The sequence below is a fragment of the Lynx rufus genome, unplaced genomic scaffold (assembly GCF_022079265.1).
Source record: "Lynx rufus isolate CCGP_SWC_20201006 ecotype Redwood Valley unplaced genomic scaffold, mLynRuf1.p SCAF_3, whole genome shotgun sequence".
NCBI classification, from domain to species: domain Eukaryota; kingdom Metazoa; phylum Chordata; class Mammalia; order Carnivora; family Felidae; genus Lynx; species Lynx rufus.
The window spans coordinates 27,161,859-27,179,288 of record NW_025814845.1 but is presented as its reverse complement, the minus strand read 5'-3'; the positions used below and the strand labels follow the sequence as shown (position 1 = coordinate 27,179,288).

The window sequence follows — 17,430 nt, the reverse complement described above, 5'->3', positions numbered from 1 at the left end:
AACTTGTGCAAAAGACCTGGACAATCACTCACACAGACTTTTACTGAGCAAAATCCATATAAAACCCTAAATTGTATGGCTTGGCTAATTTGGCCAGTTGATTCATGAAATCAGAGAAAATACCAAAAACCGAGAGCTGAATTTGTATCACATTTTGGACTTCAAGTCTGTCCTCTCTTACATAAGGGGCTTTCTTTCCATTGTTTGCCACTATCACAGTGAGGCCTTCACCACCTCCTGCCAGAAAATTCTAAGCCTCCTTATTTGTCTTCCACCAATCTCCCTATAGCAGCTGAACAACATAGTGACCTTAGGAGGTAATGTGTTAAGTGGAGCTACCTGGAGAAGGCCCCCAGTGTCCCCTTCGTCTCTTCCTCTGCTCCCAAATCTTCGTGTTGATCCAAATCAACTCCTTGGCCCACCAGCTAAGTGTTTATAAATGAGGCTGTGAACCACTGGACAAGAGAATTGGAGTATTAAGTCCGTAGTTCTTAAAATCTAATTTTAATTCTAATTTTTAGAACCTAACAAATGGTACAGACCTTTCCTCTTTGATCCAGTCACAAATATTTAAAGTTCCTATGATGTGCCAGGCACTGTTCTAGTCACTGACGGTATAGCCAGAACAAGGAGACAAGGTCTTTCACTCGCGGAGCTTGCTTTCTCAAGGAGCAAAGGCAAATGGAAAGTTCACAAACAAATACATGACTCTATTACTTTCAATTAATAGTAAGTGTTATGAAGTAAATTTTAAAGGGCTAATGGGTTAAAGAGTGGCTTTAGATAAGGAGATGGGGGGGGGATAATTATAGGAGGTGATTTATGAGCTGAACCTGAATGATAAAGAACCAGCTACTACTGAGGGAAGAGAGCCCTAAGCATAGTAAACAAGTACAAAGGCCCTAAGATGGAAGTGAAAATGCACAGAGGAAAAACTGATGGTGGGTACACACCTATATAGATACACTGTTCTTAAATATAATTTTAAGTATAAATGGTCTAGTAGACTCTGCTACCCTGCAAATGCCTCCCAGGAACCCCAGAATCTCCCCCAAACCAGCAAGTAAAGAGTTAATGTTTCTATAACCCAGCACCTCTGTTGACATGGCTACTTTCTTTTTTTTTTTTTTTTATGAAATTTATTGACATATTGGTTTCCATACAACACCCAGTGCTCATCCCAAAAGGTGCCCTCCTCAATACCCATCACCCACCCTCCCCTCCCTCCCACCCCCCATCAACCCTCAGTTTGTTCTGTTTTTAACAGTCTCTTATGCTTTGGCTCTCTCCCACTCTAACCTCTTTTTTTTTTTTTTTCCTTCCCCTCCCCCATGGGTTTCTGTTAAGTTTCTCAGGATCCACATAAGAGTGAAACCATATGGTATCTGTCTTTCTCTGTATGGCTTGTTTCACTTAGCATCACACTCTCCAGTTCCATCCACGTTGCTACAAAGGGGACATGGCTACTTTCAATGTGACTGACCAGAATTCATGCCATATCAGTTTTTAAATAATTTTAATATCACCTTTACACTCAGGCATAATACACATAAAATTATTGTACAACTTCAGGGGTGAACATGGAACTCCTAAAATCCATCTTATATCCTGGAAGTTATCTAAATCCTAGTTTTATCTGCTCAAGAGACAAGAGCAGACAGTGGTTGCACATGTGGGAAGCAGATGTGGGTTTGAATCCTAGCTCAGACACTTCCTTAGCTACGGGACCAGGGGCAAGTTGACTAAAATTTCTGTGCCTCAGTTTCCTATAAAATGAGAACAGTGGTAAAGCCTCATTTGTGAATTTAGTAATATAGGGCATGTAAAGCACTTGAAAGACTTTTGGGACATTATGGATTATTATAATGGTTATTACATGAATTATGAATTCATGCTAAGCTACGCCTACCACCCGAAGTCCAACTCATTCCATTCCATCATCATAACATATTTTTTCTTCGTTTCCATCGGCTAAATTTCTACCAACTTACAAAGCTCAGATAACATGTCATAACCACCATGAATTTCCTATTAGTACCAGCTTCCAGAAAAGCTATTTTCTCCCTCTGAACAACTATTAGTATGTTGTTTTTCCCATTAGTCTAATCATTTACTATCTTACAAGGTGATTTTATATACAGCTGACCCTTGAAGAACACAGGTTTGAAATGCTTGGGTCAACTTATACACTGATTTTTATTTATAAATACATCACATTACTGCAAATGCATTTTCCTTATGATTATCTTTTTTTTTTTTGCCAAAGGGAAAAAAATAAGATATAATAAAATAAAGCTACAAAGGTCTAAACCACAAATACTAGTTGACTTGTCCTTTACAGCAATTTTACTTTTCTTCCAAACATGAATTTAAGTGAAATTAAGTTAAAATCGAGTTATATCTACAGAAAGATAATTTTCTATCAAGGAGCAGATTTCTGAAAAATGCTGAGAAAATAACATCTAGAAAGAGTGAAAATTACTATGAAATGGAAAACAGATTCTTACAGCAGCTTTAGGATTAACACAACTGGAAATATACAACAGAATGAAGTTGTCAGGCTTGAAATAGCACCTTGGCTATTTAATCCCACACTCCCACGTCGTGCCCCACCCCCCTCCCAGACTTTGGTCTCAATCACTGATATGACTCTAAACAGAAAAGTAAATTATTTGAATAGTCTGGGACACGGCCCACAACTACGCTTTACAACTCTCATTAGAGGGTCGAACTCCCATTTTCTAGTATATTCAAGTCACAAAATTCATTCCAATCTGGATAATCTTAAACAGGCTCCCTTCTGTCTCAGTTTTATTTTAAAAGTTGATAATAGGGTAAAAATATTAAACTGCACTTACTTCTGCTGATTTGTATATAAGAGGGAGCTATGATTTCCCACCTACTAAAATATAGTATTTGGATATATCCGTTATGATTTTCTTAATAATATTCTTTTCTCATTTATTGTAAGAATACAGTATATTAAACATGTAATATACAATATGGGTCAATCAACTGTTTATGTCATCAGTAAGGCTTCCAATCAACTATTGGCGAATAATAGTTAAGTTTTGGGAGAGTCAAAGTTATACTCAGATTTTTGATTATGCAGGGGTTGGTGCCCTTAACCTCGAAGTTGTTCAAGGGTCAACTGTACAGATTTTACATACTTTGCTGGATTGTAAATCATTTAGAGCAATACTGTGCCATAAAAATATGGTTTGACACAGACAAGTAATTTGAAATGTTCTAGTTAGCCACATAAAAAAATGTTTTTTAAGTGGGTGAAATTAACTTTATGGAGTAATAATATGTTTTATTATATTATTTATATCTATATTTTATTATATATTTTGTTTCACTCCATAACCAAATATTATAATTTCTATAAAATCAACATAAACAAATGATTAATGAGTGATTTTATATTTTTTGTACTGAGTCTTTGAAATCTGGTCTGTACTTTATACTTACAGTACTTCTCAATTTGGACTAGCCATATTTCAAGTGCCCCACACATGACACATATGGTTAGTGGCTATCGTTTAGGACAACACAGTTTTAGGGCATGTATTATCCTCTATATCTCAGTATTTTTCATAATGCCTAGCAGAATACATTCCCTATTTCAGAAGTTCAATTAATATCTGTCAAATTCATTAATTACTGATTAACTTAAAATCAGTACCATATCTAATGGCATGACAAACATTTCTACTATTCATAATGTAAAAAGTAAAAACACGAAAACATAATTTTAGCATCTTTAAAGAATACGTTTACTCTTTGAAGTGATAAAATGAATTTTTCAATTATATTTCTCATTAAGAATATAGTTTGGAAGGACTAAGTCCTGGATCATAGAAGAAAATAGTATATACAGCAATAAGATTATTTGTTTGACCTATTAGGAGAAACAATTCAATCCTACTTTCCTGAAAAGAATAAGAATTTTAGGTAAGAGTAATTCACTCTTAAAACAAGTGTACAGGATTTTATAAGCCTGGATGAAAATATTTTGATGTTGTTTTCCCATTCCCCACATGACATTTCCTAAAAGTGTTGTGTTGTTAAATGTAGTCTGTGTTTTCATAAGTTCTTTCCCAGTTATTCTTATGCATTTACAGAAAATGAATGACATTATTTCTATAATCATTAAGAACATGTTGTCAAGACCGGATCAACTTGAATTGTTGCTATTAGAAAGTTGAGGTTCACCTGGGTAGATCCTGGAGCGCTGGGCGGGGGGGGGGGGGGGGGGGGGGCTCAGTCAGTTAAGCATCTGACTTTGGCTCAGGTCATGATCTCACAGTTCATGGGTCCAGTCCCACATCAGGCTCTGTACTGACAGCTCAGAGCCTGGATCCTGCTTCGAATTCTGGGTCTCCCTCTCTCTCTGCCCCTCCCCTGCTGGTACTCTGTCTCTCTCTGTCTCTCAAAAAATAAATAAACGTTAAAAACAATTTTTTTAAAGAAAGTTGATATGAAAGGAAGTGAAAATCCTGATCTGTATTCCACCACTCTAAAATTATATGCCCACTCCTTCCTTATCAACTTTATTCCTGCCTTTCCTTTTCACCTTGCATATCCATGTGCCTGAAGTATAGATTGTGGTGGAGAATCACGAAGAGTTAACAAAATATGGTAATTAGAGAAGTAAAATAACTTACCTTTGGCAACTTCAATGGCAATTTGCAAATTGGCAACTGACAAAGGTTTTCATCCAGTATAGGAGATTGATCCAAGTTGTGGACTATCTTTTCTTTAGGTACTTTATAAACTACAATGGTGCCCTTATAATGAGGGCAGCTATAGTTTCCAAATTCATCCACCTCTTTGATTTGGAGTTCCAGCCTGGGTTTTCTTTGTAAATGAAAAATAAGCTTGTAATCTTTTCCATAATCCTTTCCATTGCCTAAAAAGAAGTGAAATGCATTTGTTACTACTAAGATATACTACTTTGCCTTATTTAAATTTTTAAAATCCTAACTATTATTCCATTTTTAATACAATTTAAGCTTTTTTGGTATCACTGACTCTTGCCAAAATATTAGCAGCAATAGACTCAAACTGTAGATTACTAAAAATACTTCTTTTTTTTTTATGTGTTTATTTATTTTTGAGAGAGAGCCTGAGTGGGGAAGGGGCAGAGAGAGAGAGGGAGACAGAGAATCCCAAGCAGGCTCTGTGCTGTCAGCAGAGCTCGACACGGGGCTGAAACTCAAGAACCTATGAGATATGACCTGAGCCAAAATCAAGAGTCGGATGTTTAACTGACTGAGCCACCCAGGTACCCCAAAGATTTCTTATCTGTAATTGGACCAGGTGTTGTCTGGCTGCTTCTAGACCTAATAATCTTTAATTTTCTCTTTCCATTCCATTTTACTCTAACAAAAAAGTATTGACAATATTCCGTTCTTTCTATGGTTAGAAAATTACATTTATCTTTCAATAATTGTCTTTTGTCTCTCCTCTAACTATTCATAGCATACTGTACCCTATCATGACCTCACTATAGGCATTCTAGATATGTGGTAGCCACTAGCAGCATGTGGCTTTTAAAATTAATGGTGAAATTAATTAAAATTAAATAAATTGGAAATTTACTCCTCAGTCACTCTAGCCACATTTCAAATATTTCATAGCAACATATGCACCTTATGGACAGTGCAGATACAAAACATGTCCAGGATCACAGAAATAGAGATGTTCTAGGGGCACCTGAGTGGTTCAGTGGCTTAAGAGTCCAAGTCTTGATTTCAGCTCAGGTCATAATTTCACGGTTTAAGTTCATGAGATCGAGCCCTGCGTTGGGTCCACACTGACAGTGAGGATCCTGCTTGGGGTTCTCTCTCTTCCTCTCTCTCTCTCTCTGCCCCTCCACCACTTGCGCTCACTCCCTCTCTCTAAAAATAAATAAATGGAGGGGCACCTGGGTGGCTCAGCCGGTTGAGCGTCCAACTTCAGCTCAGGTCATGATCTCACGGTCCGTGAGTTCGAGCCCCGTGTCAGGCTCTGTGCTGACAGCTCAGAGCCCGGAGCCTGTTTCAGATTCTGTGTCTCCCTCTCTCTCTGACCCTCCCCTGTTCATGCTCTATCTCTCTCTGTCTCAAAAATAAATAAACATTAAAAAAATTTTTTTTTAAAATAAAAATAAATAAATGGAAAGAAAAATAGAGGTGTTCTAGCTAAACTTCAAAATGAAATAGCTACTAGATTCATGTTACCGAAATTTTTATTGAAACCTGATTAATTCCCCAAAATAAGGGTATATCTTCTCAACTGCTCACTGAAAATACAAGAGCTCTAGTGAAGATAACCTTTCACTCATCGGGTTTTACCATGACAGTTTTACCTTGCCATTCCAATAGCGATGCCATTTTCCCTAAGACATGTCGCATTACCCTTAGCAAAATTTAAATGTAAGCTACATTGTAGCAGTCAAGATAAGAGTGTTTCAAATGTTGAGATCCAGATCCAGCTGGGGCCAGCCCCAGCTACTTATCTACACTGTAATATTTATCTGGTTCTTTCCCATCTCTGAACTTATTGGAGGCTTAACTTTCTTATCTTTAAACCAAGAGAAATAAAACTTACCTTCTGGGATTGTTCTGAGAACGAAAGGAAATAACATGGATAAAATGATGGGCACAAGGCGTAGCACATAGTAAGTGCTCAGCAAATGATAGTAATAATAGCAAATGATAAGAAAGAAGCAGGACCCTTCAACTGTTTTTGAATTTGTATGGTAAAAACAAAAAAACAAAAAACACATTTTTTTCAAATATATCGATGTGAAGCTTTTATATCTAAGTTGCAGCTTCCTCCTACACCTAGAAGCCTGAACATTGACGACCCAGAGCTCTTTCTCGTGAAAAGCTTTCCCACTTTGAGAAAGCCTTCCCAATGAAATCAGAGTTCAATAAGGGATGTAGATGACACCAATATTTTTCTCCATGTTGGACTGCTAGAGGTCATTTTGGTGAATCTCTAAAGCACACAGTTAAATCTAGAATTTGAATAACTCCAGGTTAGGAAAGGTGCTAGAGTATGTCTCTGCAAAAGTTTGTATTTAAGAGACAACCTGGCTACTTGAACAGAATGATCCCTAGGACGTCCTAGGAAAGGAATGACAAGCCATGGCTTGCCTTCTTGAATGTTTCCTGCTGGTAAAAAAAAAAAAAAAAAAAAAAAAAAAAAAAAAAAAAAAAAAAAAAGATAAATTTTTGAAGTCACCAAAATGTCATCTAGTAAATTAGATAAATTAGAATTTTTAGATCACTAGAGTAACACCTGGCAAACTTCTCCGTGCTACTGGAGTTGTTACTTTGGTCTCAATAGAATACAACTTAATAAATCTCTCCTTCTGTCCTTTGAAAGATAGTCCCTGCCGTGTACACAATTATTCATGAAGAATATTTATATGCAGGATATAAAGACTGAAGGTGAAGCAGAGCTACATTGATTCAATTTAGATCTTAAGTTTATCTGCCTCTCACTGCCAGTTAATTTTTTAAACTAAAGATCTGTAATGTAAATATGAAATGAAGATGAAAGTTGAGGATTTACAGTAATAAATAGCATGATTTTAGTGTTATAAATAGAAACCTTACATTTTTTTAAGTTGGAATTTCATTGTTGCCAAGACATAGCACTATATTTTGAATACCCCTGTCACAGCGGGCGGGGGGCAGGGGGGGACAAGCAGCACAAAGAAATTGCACTATTCTTTTTTTTTTTAAGTTTATTTATTTTGAGAGAGAGAGACAGAGACAGAGACAGAGAGCGCATAGCAGGTGAGGGGCAGAGAGAAATAGACAGAAACCCAAGCAGCATCCATACTGTCAGTGGAGAAGCCCAACACGGGGCTCAAATTCACAAAACATGAGATCATGACGTGAGCAGAGATCAAGGGTTGGACACTTAACTGACTGAGCCACCCAGGCACCCCGAAATTGCACTATTCTATTTTTTTCCTCCCACATTGGCATATTTAGAGGAGAAGTAAAAACAAAATCCATTTACTGCATTCCAAAATTATGAAATCAACCATTAGCTGACCTTTTGAGAACCTCTTTCTCCTCAGCATATTATGTATACAGTTCCTAGAAGAACTTGGAACAGTAGCTGTTCAATAAATATTTGTCATATGAAGAAATACAAAACTTATTTATATTTTATGAGCTACTAGGCATAACTCATAGAGATATCTTTTCTTCTCAATGAGGGGAATTGGAATATTTTTCAAAGATGACATAGAAAGTAAAAATGTAGAGATATATGCTTTTGCTTAGAAACATCAGATGAGTAAGTGATAAGTGAAAGGTAGCAAAATGGGGAACCAAATGAATCTAAAAGAACCATTGGTTCAGGGCATTTCTGTATTCTAACACGTCTCTACCACCTCTACCCCTAAGCCACCATCATTCCTTGCTTAATGGCTCATTAACTCGTCTCCCCAATCCTTCCTTTGCCTCTGAGATTATAACTGTTTGAAAATCTATTCTATGATCTAACTCAGATCATGTGACTCTTCTGTTAACAAGATGGCTGCCCATTTCAGTTAGAATAAAAGGCAAACTCGTTGCCTTCAAGGAATGATCAGTACTCATCTCCTCTCCTACAACTGTGCTCTTACACCCTGTCTACCACCCATTTCAGCCTTCTTGCTGTTCCTCACACATGTCAGGTACACGTCTGCCGCTGCTAAGTAGCACTTGTACTCCCTCTGCCTGGGACAGACTCCCCTGCTCCCCTGCTATAGGATTATGGCTTCCTTTCTCACCTTCTTCAAGTCTCTGTCCAAACGTCACTTTCTCAAAGATGGCTTCCTTCATGATTCTATTGAAAATTGCAATTCTGCCACTCTCTGTGAGACTCTTGATATCTTTTCCTTCCTTTATTCTTCTATAAGGCACTTTTCCTCCCACCACACTGCACATTTTATTTCCTTATTTGCTTCTCTGTCTCTCCCTAGTAGCATATAATGCACACAAGGGTAAGGAATTTTCATTGAATGAATAAAAGGGTGGTTATCCCAACATCCTACACATTTCTGGGAAAGCCACTTCTCTGGGCTAAAGGGCATTCAGGGCCACTTTGACACACACAAACCTCTTTAGGGCATTAGTAGATGTTACAGGTCATGCTAGAGTGTCATTATATAAAATTTTCTGTTTATTTCCCAGCATTCTCTGGATTCTGGGTTTAGGTGACGTGTAGTGGAAAGTTTAAGTCTGAATCAACAGCTCTAACCTGGAGAATGAAGGCATACTCTAGCTTATGTTCAGAAGAATGCCAAAGGCTGATGTAAAAAGCAAGGGGATCACCTATCTTAGTTTTTCGTAGAATTAAAGTAAATGGTGCATGACCTCACTCAAAAGAATTATATATATTCTATATAAATACATATAAAATTTTTAACATTTCTCAAAGGGCAGATGTCTGGATCCATTAATTAAAATTTTAAATATTTTTAATACTTTTAAAATTTTAAATAATTTTAATCTTTCCCAATTTTTTGTCTTCATTCTTCCAACAAATACTTCTAGCTGTCAGGTACCACACTAGGTGCTGGGAATTGAATGGTGCCCACTAACAGGACAAGACCTGTTCTCACGGCACAGTTGTCAGAGAAACTGACATCCATCAAACAATTAAATGAATAAAGACTGTATCTATGGCCATGTCCACAAAAGAGTAAGATAAGAACTGACATAATCAGAAAAGATGGGGAACACTTTTCTAAACATGATCATCAAGGTGAGATATGAAAGTACAGTAGGAGGTAACTGGAGGTGGGGGGCGGGGTAGATGGGTGGGGTGGAGAACCCTCCAGGCAGGCATTATCTGATTGTATGCCTTTTTGAGATTCACACCAGGCTCTAATGAAAGGATGAGGTGTCAATTTTTTCCTGAGAATCTTGCTCCCCTTAGATGGAGAAAAATCCAGTGAGGCCACAGATCCGAGCATAGGTCTCTAGGAAAGGCAAAGCAGAAACAAACCTGGCATCGTGCCTGATTCATTTCCCTTGAGTGAAGATGAGTTCTTCCCCATTCCTTACATGGAGGAATTTGCACACAGGCTGGCTAACCTCAAGAACTCTTACCCTCGGTACCACTGCCTGTGAGAAGCATAGCAACTCACTCCTGTTTATGGCACTACGTAAACACAGCTGCTGTCCTAAATATTACAGGAAAATCATTGGCATCTTTAGTTTGGGTGGGACACTTCCAGTTTTTTACTGTCTCCTAGAGAGATTGTTCCAGGGTGGACACTGTGGTTTCTGCTTCGGAAGCCCAGTACTTTCCTTCCTTCATCTCTTCACCCTTCTCTTTCCCTTTTTCTGATACCCTCGTTACTCACTCACTAAGTCCTGCCAGCTGACTCAGACGGCTGGGACTCCGCATGCGCAAGTGGAAGAGACAGTTCACGTTGGGACACTTTGGGTCTCGTTTCTTAGATACAGAAAAGGGCAGCCTCAGCTTCAAGCTGCATCATTTTTGTGACAACAAAGAGCCAACAGAGCTTGGATTAATTTCCAGAATCAGAGAGAAAATAGGCACCATTAAAAATCAATGAGATCTGTGTCGATTTATAAGTGAACAGAGAATATTACTTCAAGTCAACTCTACTGCAAGATTCCTGGGCCAGAAATCCCCATAAACCCCAAGCCTGAATTCTCCCCTACACTTCACCTTTACATACATTACCTGTTAGATTCTATTCCATCCCAAGGAAATAAGTTACAGAGAAGCAGTTGAATTAAAAAAAAAAAAAATGGGGGAGGGATGGCAACTTCTCCAAAAATCTTTTTCTTTCTTCTCTCACACAGCTGTTTTCTCTCTGTGTTCTCCTTTTTTTCTTCCTCTTCTCTTTCTTTTATCTCCTTTTCTGATCTCTTCCCTCATTTCTCCTACCTTATCCTGCAACCTCCCGTATTCATTCACCCTGTTTGTTGGTCTTAGTATTTCCATAGGTTCACTCATTCACTACATTCCTATTGAAAGCTTTTCCTGGGCCAGGCATTCTTCTAAGCTCAGGGATCCACAGCAGGAAAGACGTAGCCAGTACCTTCCTGAATTTACATTCCGGGGAAGAACATAAGTGTATGAGCAAAGAGTAAGTAAACAAATAAATAAAATAATTTCACATTGTGGTATGATTTATAACGGAAGCAAAAAAAAAAAAAGCCCTAGAAAAATATGAGGATGAGAGGTAAGCAAGGTATGTCATCTACCTCAGAGGTTCTTAGCCACTGTTGTGCCATGAACCCTTTTGGAGTTTGGTGAAACCTATTAATTGTTTCTCAGAGTGGACTTTTAAATACATAAAATAAAATGTGTGGAAGTATAAATAAGACAATCACACTGGAATATAGTTCTAGATACACATCTCTTGGGAGTCGTGATCAGTCCGCTGATCCCAGATTAGATTCTTTGTAGGACATAAGAAAGAGTTTGGATGTTATGTTAAGTAGAATAAGAGATAATTGTCAAGTGCTTAATGTGGGGGGAGGGCAATAAGGCATGATTTATATTTTTAAAGGATCACTATTGTTCCTGAGTAGAAATAGACTTCACATGGCTCTTAGTGGAGACAGAGGAGCATTTAGGAGGCAATTGCAAGGGTGTATGAAAGAGATGATCCTTGCTCGGATTCAAGAGTATTCACGGAGAAGACTGTTTCTAGAAGAGTGTCACCTTCTAGAGTCAGCCTGTAAGGGAAGATGCATCCCTAATAAGGGAAGAAAGAGATTGAAGCAAAAAGCAAATAAGTCTTTTTCTTTCCCTACTTTTCATAAGCCTCCCCTCAGTTCTCTGAAGTTTTCCTTGGTGATACAAGTTTAACGAAGGCCTTCAGAAGCTTGTGGCTGCTAGCCCATAGAGCATACAAAAAGGTGTCTTTGTACTTACTTGAAGCAAATATATTTCCAGTAAATCTTAAAAGAATTTGTTCTCCTTCTTTGACTTGGAAGCAGCGTGAAGACTCTGGAGGGCCACTGAACGATTCCAAGCGCAAGTTCCGAAGCACCTGGTTTAAATCTTTAGAAGGAACCACTAGAATGACTACTTTATGTGGATTGTCTTTCTGGTGACAGAGCACAACACAGGCAGTGGTGCTGAGCATAGCTTCTTCTAGAGCTTTCACGAAAGAAACCAAAAGGCTATTTTCCACAACAGAAGAAAGGTGTAGCACAATAAACCTGCACGGGAGCAAAGAGGCATGACGTGAGGGAAACATACAGTCTCAGAAATATCACTGATAACAAATAACACACATTATCATCCAAGCTTTCGTTAAAAAACAAAAAACATCATGGGGCCCCTGGGTAACTCAATCGGTTAAGTGTCTGACTTCGGCTCAGGTCATGATCTCGCAGTTTGTGGGTTCGAGTCCTGCATCAGGCTCTGTGCTGACAGCTCAGAGCCTGGAGCCCGCTTCAGAATCTGTCTCTATCTCTCTCTGCCCCTCCCCTGCTTGCGCTCTGTCTCACTCTCTCTCTTTCTCAAAAATAAGTAAACATTAGAAGAATTAAAAATTAAAAAAATAAAATAAAATCAAGCGTTCTAATAACCAATAGTTAGATTCCTGAATGACTTTAATGAACCTCCTAGCAGTCAGGAAACGATTCAAACCAAACCAAGTTCTAAACAGATGTTCACAAAGAAATCCCCCAGAGTCAGATCAGCTCTAAATATGGCAGCATATTTTAAATTGTATTTTAACTAGCATCACCAAGGGTTATAATTTCCAACTAGAAGAGAAAGATAATCAAGATAATTCATTTACTACCAACAGGATAAAGAATAGATATCATAATTAAGTAGAGATTAAAATATTTTCTCTGTCACTGTGGTGTCAGAATCGTTATGAATAGACCTGTTGTGAGATGAGTCTTGTCCACTCTACCCAAATTTTTTTTTTTATTTTTTTTTTAATTTTTTTTTTTAACGTTTTATTTATTTCTGAGACAGAGAGAGACAGAGCATGAACGGGGGAGGGGCAGAGAGAGAGGGAGACACAGAATCGGAAACCGGCTCCAGGCTCTGAGCCATCAGCCCAGAGCCCGACGCGGGGCTCGAACTCACGGACCGCGAGATCGTGACCTGGCTGAAGTCGGACGCTCAACCGACTGCGCCACCCAGGCGCCCCTCTACCCAAATTTAAATGTTGGAGGCCTAATCCCCAGTACCTCAGAATGTGACCTTATTTCAACATGGGGTCTTGACAGGTGTAATCCAGTTAATGTGAGGGCATTAGATATACACTAATCCAATATGACTGGTGTCATAAAAAGGGGAACTTTGGGTACAGAAATGTGCATACATGGAGAATGTCACGTGAACGTAGAAATGGACACTTTCAAGCCAAGAAGAGAAGCCTGGAACAGATCCTTCCCTCACAGTCCTCAGAAGGAACGAATCTTGCTGACATCTTGATCTTGGACTTTTAGCCTCCAGAGCTATGAGACAATACATTTCTGTTGTTTAAGCCACCTAGTTTGTGGGACTTTATTATGGCAGCCTGGCAGACTAATATAGACATCCCTCTCTGGGCTGGATCCTTACCCCCTCACACACATCCCCCAACTCTTCTCCACAAAATTGCCTTACATGATCGCCCTCAGCCAGAGAATCCCTGCACCCACAGACAAGGATTGACTGGTGCAGGGGTGTATACCAGCCTCCTTGGTACTCAGACTCCTGAGCTTCCCGGAGGTACCAGGCTGAGGTAAAACCTCTGCTGAAACCATAGGTTTTCTCAGCTTATTCCCTTGCCTTACTCATTTCTTTCATTCCCTTACAGGGTTCACCTAAGAGTTCTCCCTCAATAAATCAATAAATTCTCATATTAAACTCTGCTTCTGACCCGAGACAACTGTAGACGTAAGATCTTCCATTTTGAAATAAAAGCTATCTTTAGACATATGATTGCCTTCTCTTTATGAGTGTCTGCTCCTCATGAGCCTTAAAACTGTCTAAAACTCTTCTCATAATTAGCTGTCTAGAAAACATGGAAATGAGGAAGGCAAAATAAGGGCACGGAAATAACAAATTCAGTTTACATATACATGCTTATGAGATTAGCATAGTATGAACAGTTAATTACTGTCTTCATGGAATTTCATAAATGTGCTGTTTTCAAACTATTTTGGAGTTAAAGGAAATCTCTAAAAATAAATCTAAGTTATGAGTGATTTCCAAAAGCACTTATTAAACTATCATGAATGAAATTATAGATAGCATATTCATATCAATTCTGGTTTGTGTTTTCAGCACACCCTGAAGAACTATTTATATTCCTATATGAGGCATAAAAACCTAATCCTATAATTTCATTTCAGTAAGCATCACTTATAATTCATCAGGATATAATACCGTCAACTTGTATTGTTTACAGGTATTGTATTACCTCTCTAAATGTTCGCGCAATTCAAATGATATCAAGCCACTCTGCATGGTTCTCACTACAACATTCTCAAGCCCAAACCAACCACTGTCTCCACTTCTGAATCCCAGTAATCTCAAAGATTCACAGGCATTGTTCCCAGGTTTCCTTATGGAAGTGCTTTTTGTCCTGTACAATGGTAGGAGAGGAGAAACTGGTAAAATTTGTGTAGCATGAATCTTATTTAATGCATTAATTCTTTCAGTAAGCAAATAATCCAATAACAGTACATTAAATGTATTCTATGTGCCAGTAATTCCTCTATGCACCGGGAACACAAAGATAAGAAACATATAGCCCTTGCTCTACTGAGGAGTACAGTATTATAGTATTACCCAAATATGGGGCAAGGTGATCGGTGTGATAAGGGAATGCGCAAGGTGGTTTAGAAAACAGAAGGAAGGTGCTCAGGGAAGCTTGCAAAGTGAAAATGTTAATATTTGACGTGAACTTTGGAAAATGAGAAGCATTTTATTACTGGCAAGAGAGTTAAGGGAACACCCCCAAAACATTAATAAAGTCACTGATGAAAACCCAGATGCTTCAGGGGAGCCAAGAGTAGTGGGGGCACCTAACAGGTAAGACCACAGATTCTGGAGCAAGACTTTCTACTTTCAAATCCTGGGTGGATCTGAATCTTATTAACTATATGACCAATGGGCAAGTTATTTGATCTCTCTGTTTCAGTTTCCTTATTTATAGTATGAGAGTAACAATAGTATCTACATCATAGAGTTAAATAGTACCTACATCAATTGAATTAATATTTTTATCCTAATTCCTACAGCAGACATAGCGAATTAGCTTTCTTACACAGTCCCCCTTCCTTTTCAACCTGCATTTGAATGTACCATGTGATACCTTCCACCAACCAGAGCTAAATTTACTCACAGTAGACCAAGTTTCAACACTCAGCAAATTTTATCTTTTTTCTTCGGAACTTGACTAAGAGGACCAGAGATTATAACTTGTCACTGCTGTCATTTAGCTACGGCACCCTGGGCTATAAAAATAATTAGCACAGAGAGTATTAATAAAGGAAAAAAATAGAGGAGATGCTAAGAGAGAAAAGGAGAGAAATCAAAATGAAAGAATCCATGTAGTCCTAGAGATGGAATAGCCTTACAATAAACTCTTTTCTTGAATTCATTTAAATGGATACCTGTTCCTCAGAAAGGAAGAAAAGTCCTTGATACTGAACATTGTAGGGGGGGGCGGGGGGGGGAAGTCTAATGATAGTACAAGTCACAAGGGGTAAAAACCATGTTAGCTAGTTACTAAGAATGAAGACCCAAGTGTGAATCCCACATCCTTATTTGTGAATACGATTAGTTATGGCTCTAAAACCACCTTAGTTTTTACAGGTTGAGCTGTCCAATAAGCCATAAATTAGGAACTAAACTTGATTTAAAATGTCTACTCTGAAATTTTTAGATTCTATTGATTCCTTCAGGGAATCAGCCAGTTTAAAATATGGAGAATAGGGGAAGAAATAACATTTAGTTTTTGGCTTTTGGTTTAAAACCACAAATAGAGTAAATTTTGTAACACTTGGAAGTTAATTATTTTTTATGGAGTTTTTAAAAATTTACTTATTTTATTTTGAGAGAGACAGAGACAGCACAAGTGGGTTAGGGTCAGAGAGAAGGAGAGAGACAGAATCCCAAGCAGGCTCTGCTCTATCAGCACAGAGCCCGATGGGGGGAGGGGAGAGCTGATCTCAGGAACCATGAGAAAGCAACAATAGGAAGCCTAACCAACCAACTGAGCCACCCAGGCACGCCGGAAGTTAATAATTTATTAACACAGGAAAATACACTGACACTGAATCCAAAACTCTGGTCATTTACTAGAAAATTACTTAATTAAATGCATGATTGATTTTTTTTTTTTTTTTTTTTCTGATGACAACTCCTAACTTTTTTCTCCCAATGGTCTGAACATTTCTGGGGACCTACAGGTTCTCAGCAGTAGCGGAACTGAACCCTACTCTCAGGTCCAGGCGGGTCTAAAGCCTGAGGCATATAGTGCATTTGGCATTCATTAACAAAGTTTGCTTTAAAAAAAATCCCATTTTTTCTGATTTCTGAGCACGTGATAGGATCGCACTTCCTTTCCCCAGTGGTTGAGTGGGGGCCATATGACTAGTTCTAGTTAATAAACAGTGAATGTCACTTGGAGACCAAGCATTTAATTGCTCATGTGCATCTACTCAAAGCTTTTTCTTCTGCTACCCATGACAGCAGCCAGAAAGTGGTTGCCTTTCAGCCTGGGTACTGGAGTGAGGATAACCAAGAGACAGCCTGCCTTTGAGGACAACACAGCATGTGTGAGATATGGATTGTTGTCATCAGCCCTGGGTGAATTCAAGTTTTTGTTAGCCTAGCCTACCCTGTAGAGTGCATCTTCCTCCCAGTCCTAGTGATCTGTTCAGTGATGGGTTTGTAACTGATTTAGGGTGAGAATAACTCTCAGGGCCTTTATGCATATCCATGGGGAGCTTCACCTTCTACTGAACTTGGAATAGCAAGATGGAACTGTCTTGCCAGCATGAGGGACAAGCATGTCAAAGAATGGAATTGGCACAGAGGAGGGCAGAAAGAGAAGAGAGAGACTAGGTTCTTTCTGGTTGAAGAAGAATATAAAGATAAATATATCCCCAGACTTTTTGTTTACATGAACCAAATAATTCCTTTTTCCTTAAAACTTTGGGCTTGCTTTTCTGACACTCAAAATCAAAAGAGTCCTCAATGATATAAAGATCAAATTTAGATTTCATGACATATAACATTGTGTAAGTTTAAGGTGTAAAATGTAACGGTTTATTACATGGATATGTTACAAAATGATTATTACCGTATAGTTAACGCATCCATAATCTCACATTTAGACTTTAGTATGATAATAGATTATACCTCCTCTTGAAATTAAATGATTTGCAAGCATCCTTATCTATCCCAGCTGTTCTTGACAACTCT

At 38.3% G+C, this 17,430-nt stretch overlaps 1 protein-coding gene across 1 annotated transcript in view; it reads right to left on the bottom strand.

Moving 5' to 3' along the window:
• The window catches only part of DTHD1 (death domain containing 1), a 65,272-nt gene that overhangs the window by 26,186 nt on the left and 21,656 nt on the right, over positions 1-17,430 (bottom strand). The window contains exons 6-8 of the mRNA XM_047092417.1: positions 14,417-14,581; positions 11,917-12,206; positions 4,671-4,915 (exon numbers count right to left, since the gene is read on the bottom strand). Coding sequence (XP_046948373.1) covers positions 4,671-4,915; positions 11,917-12,206; positions 14,417-14,581 — 700 coding nt within the window. The remainder of the gene's footprint in view (positions 1-4,670; positions 4,916-11,916; positions 12,207-14,416; positions 14,582-17,430) is intronic.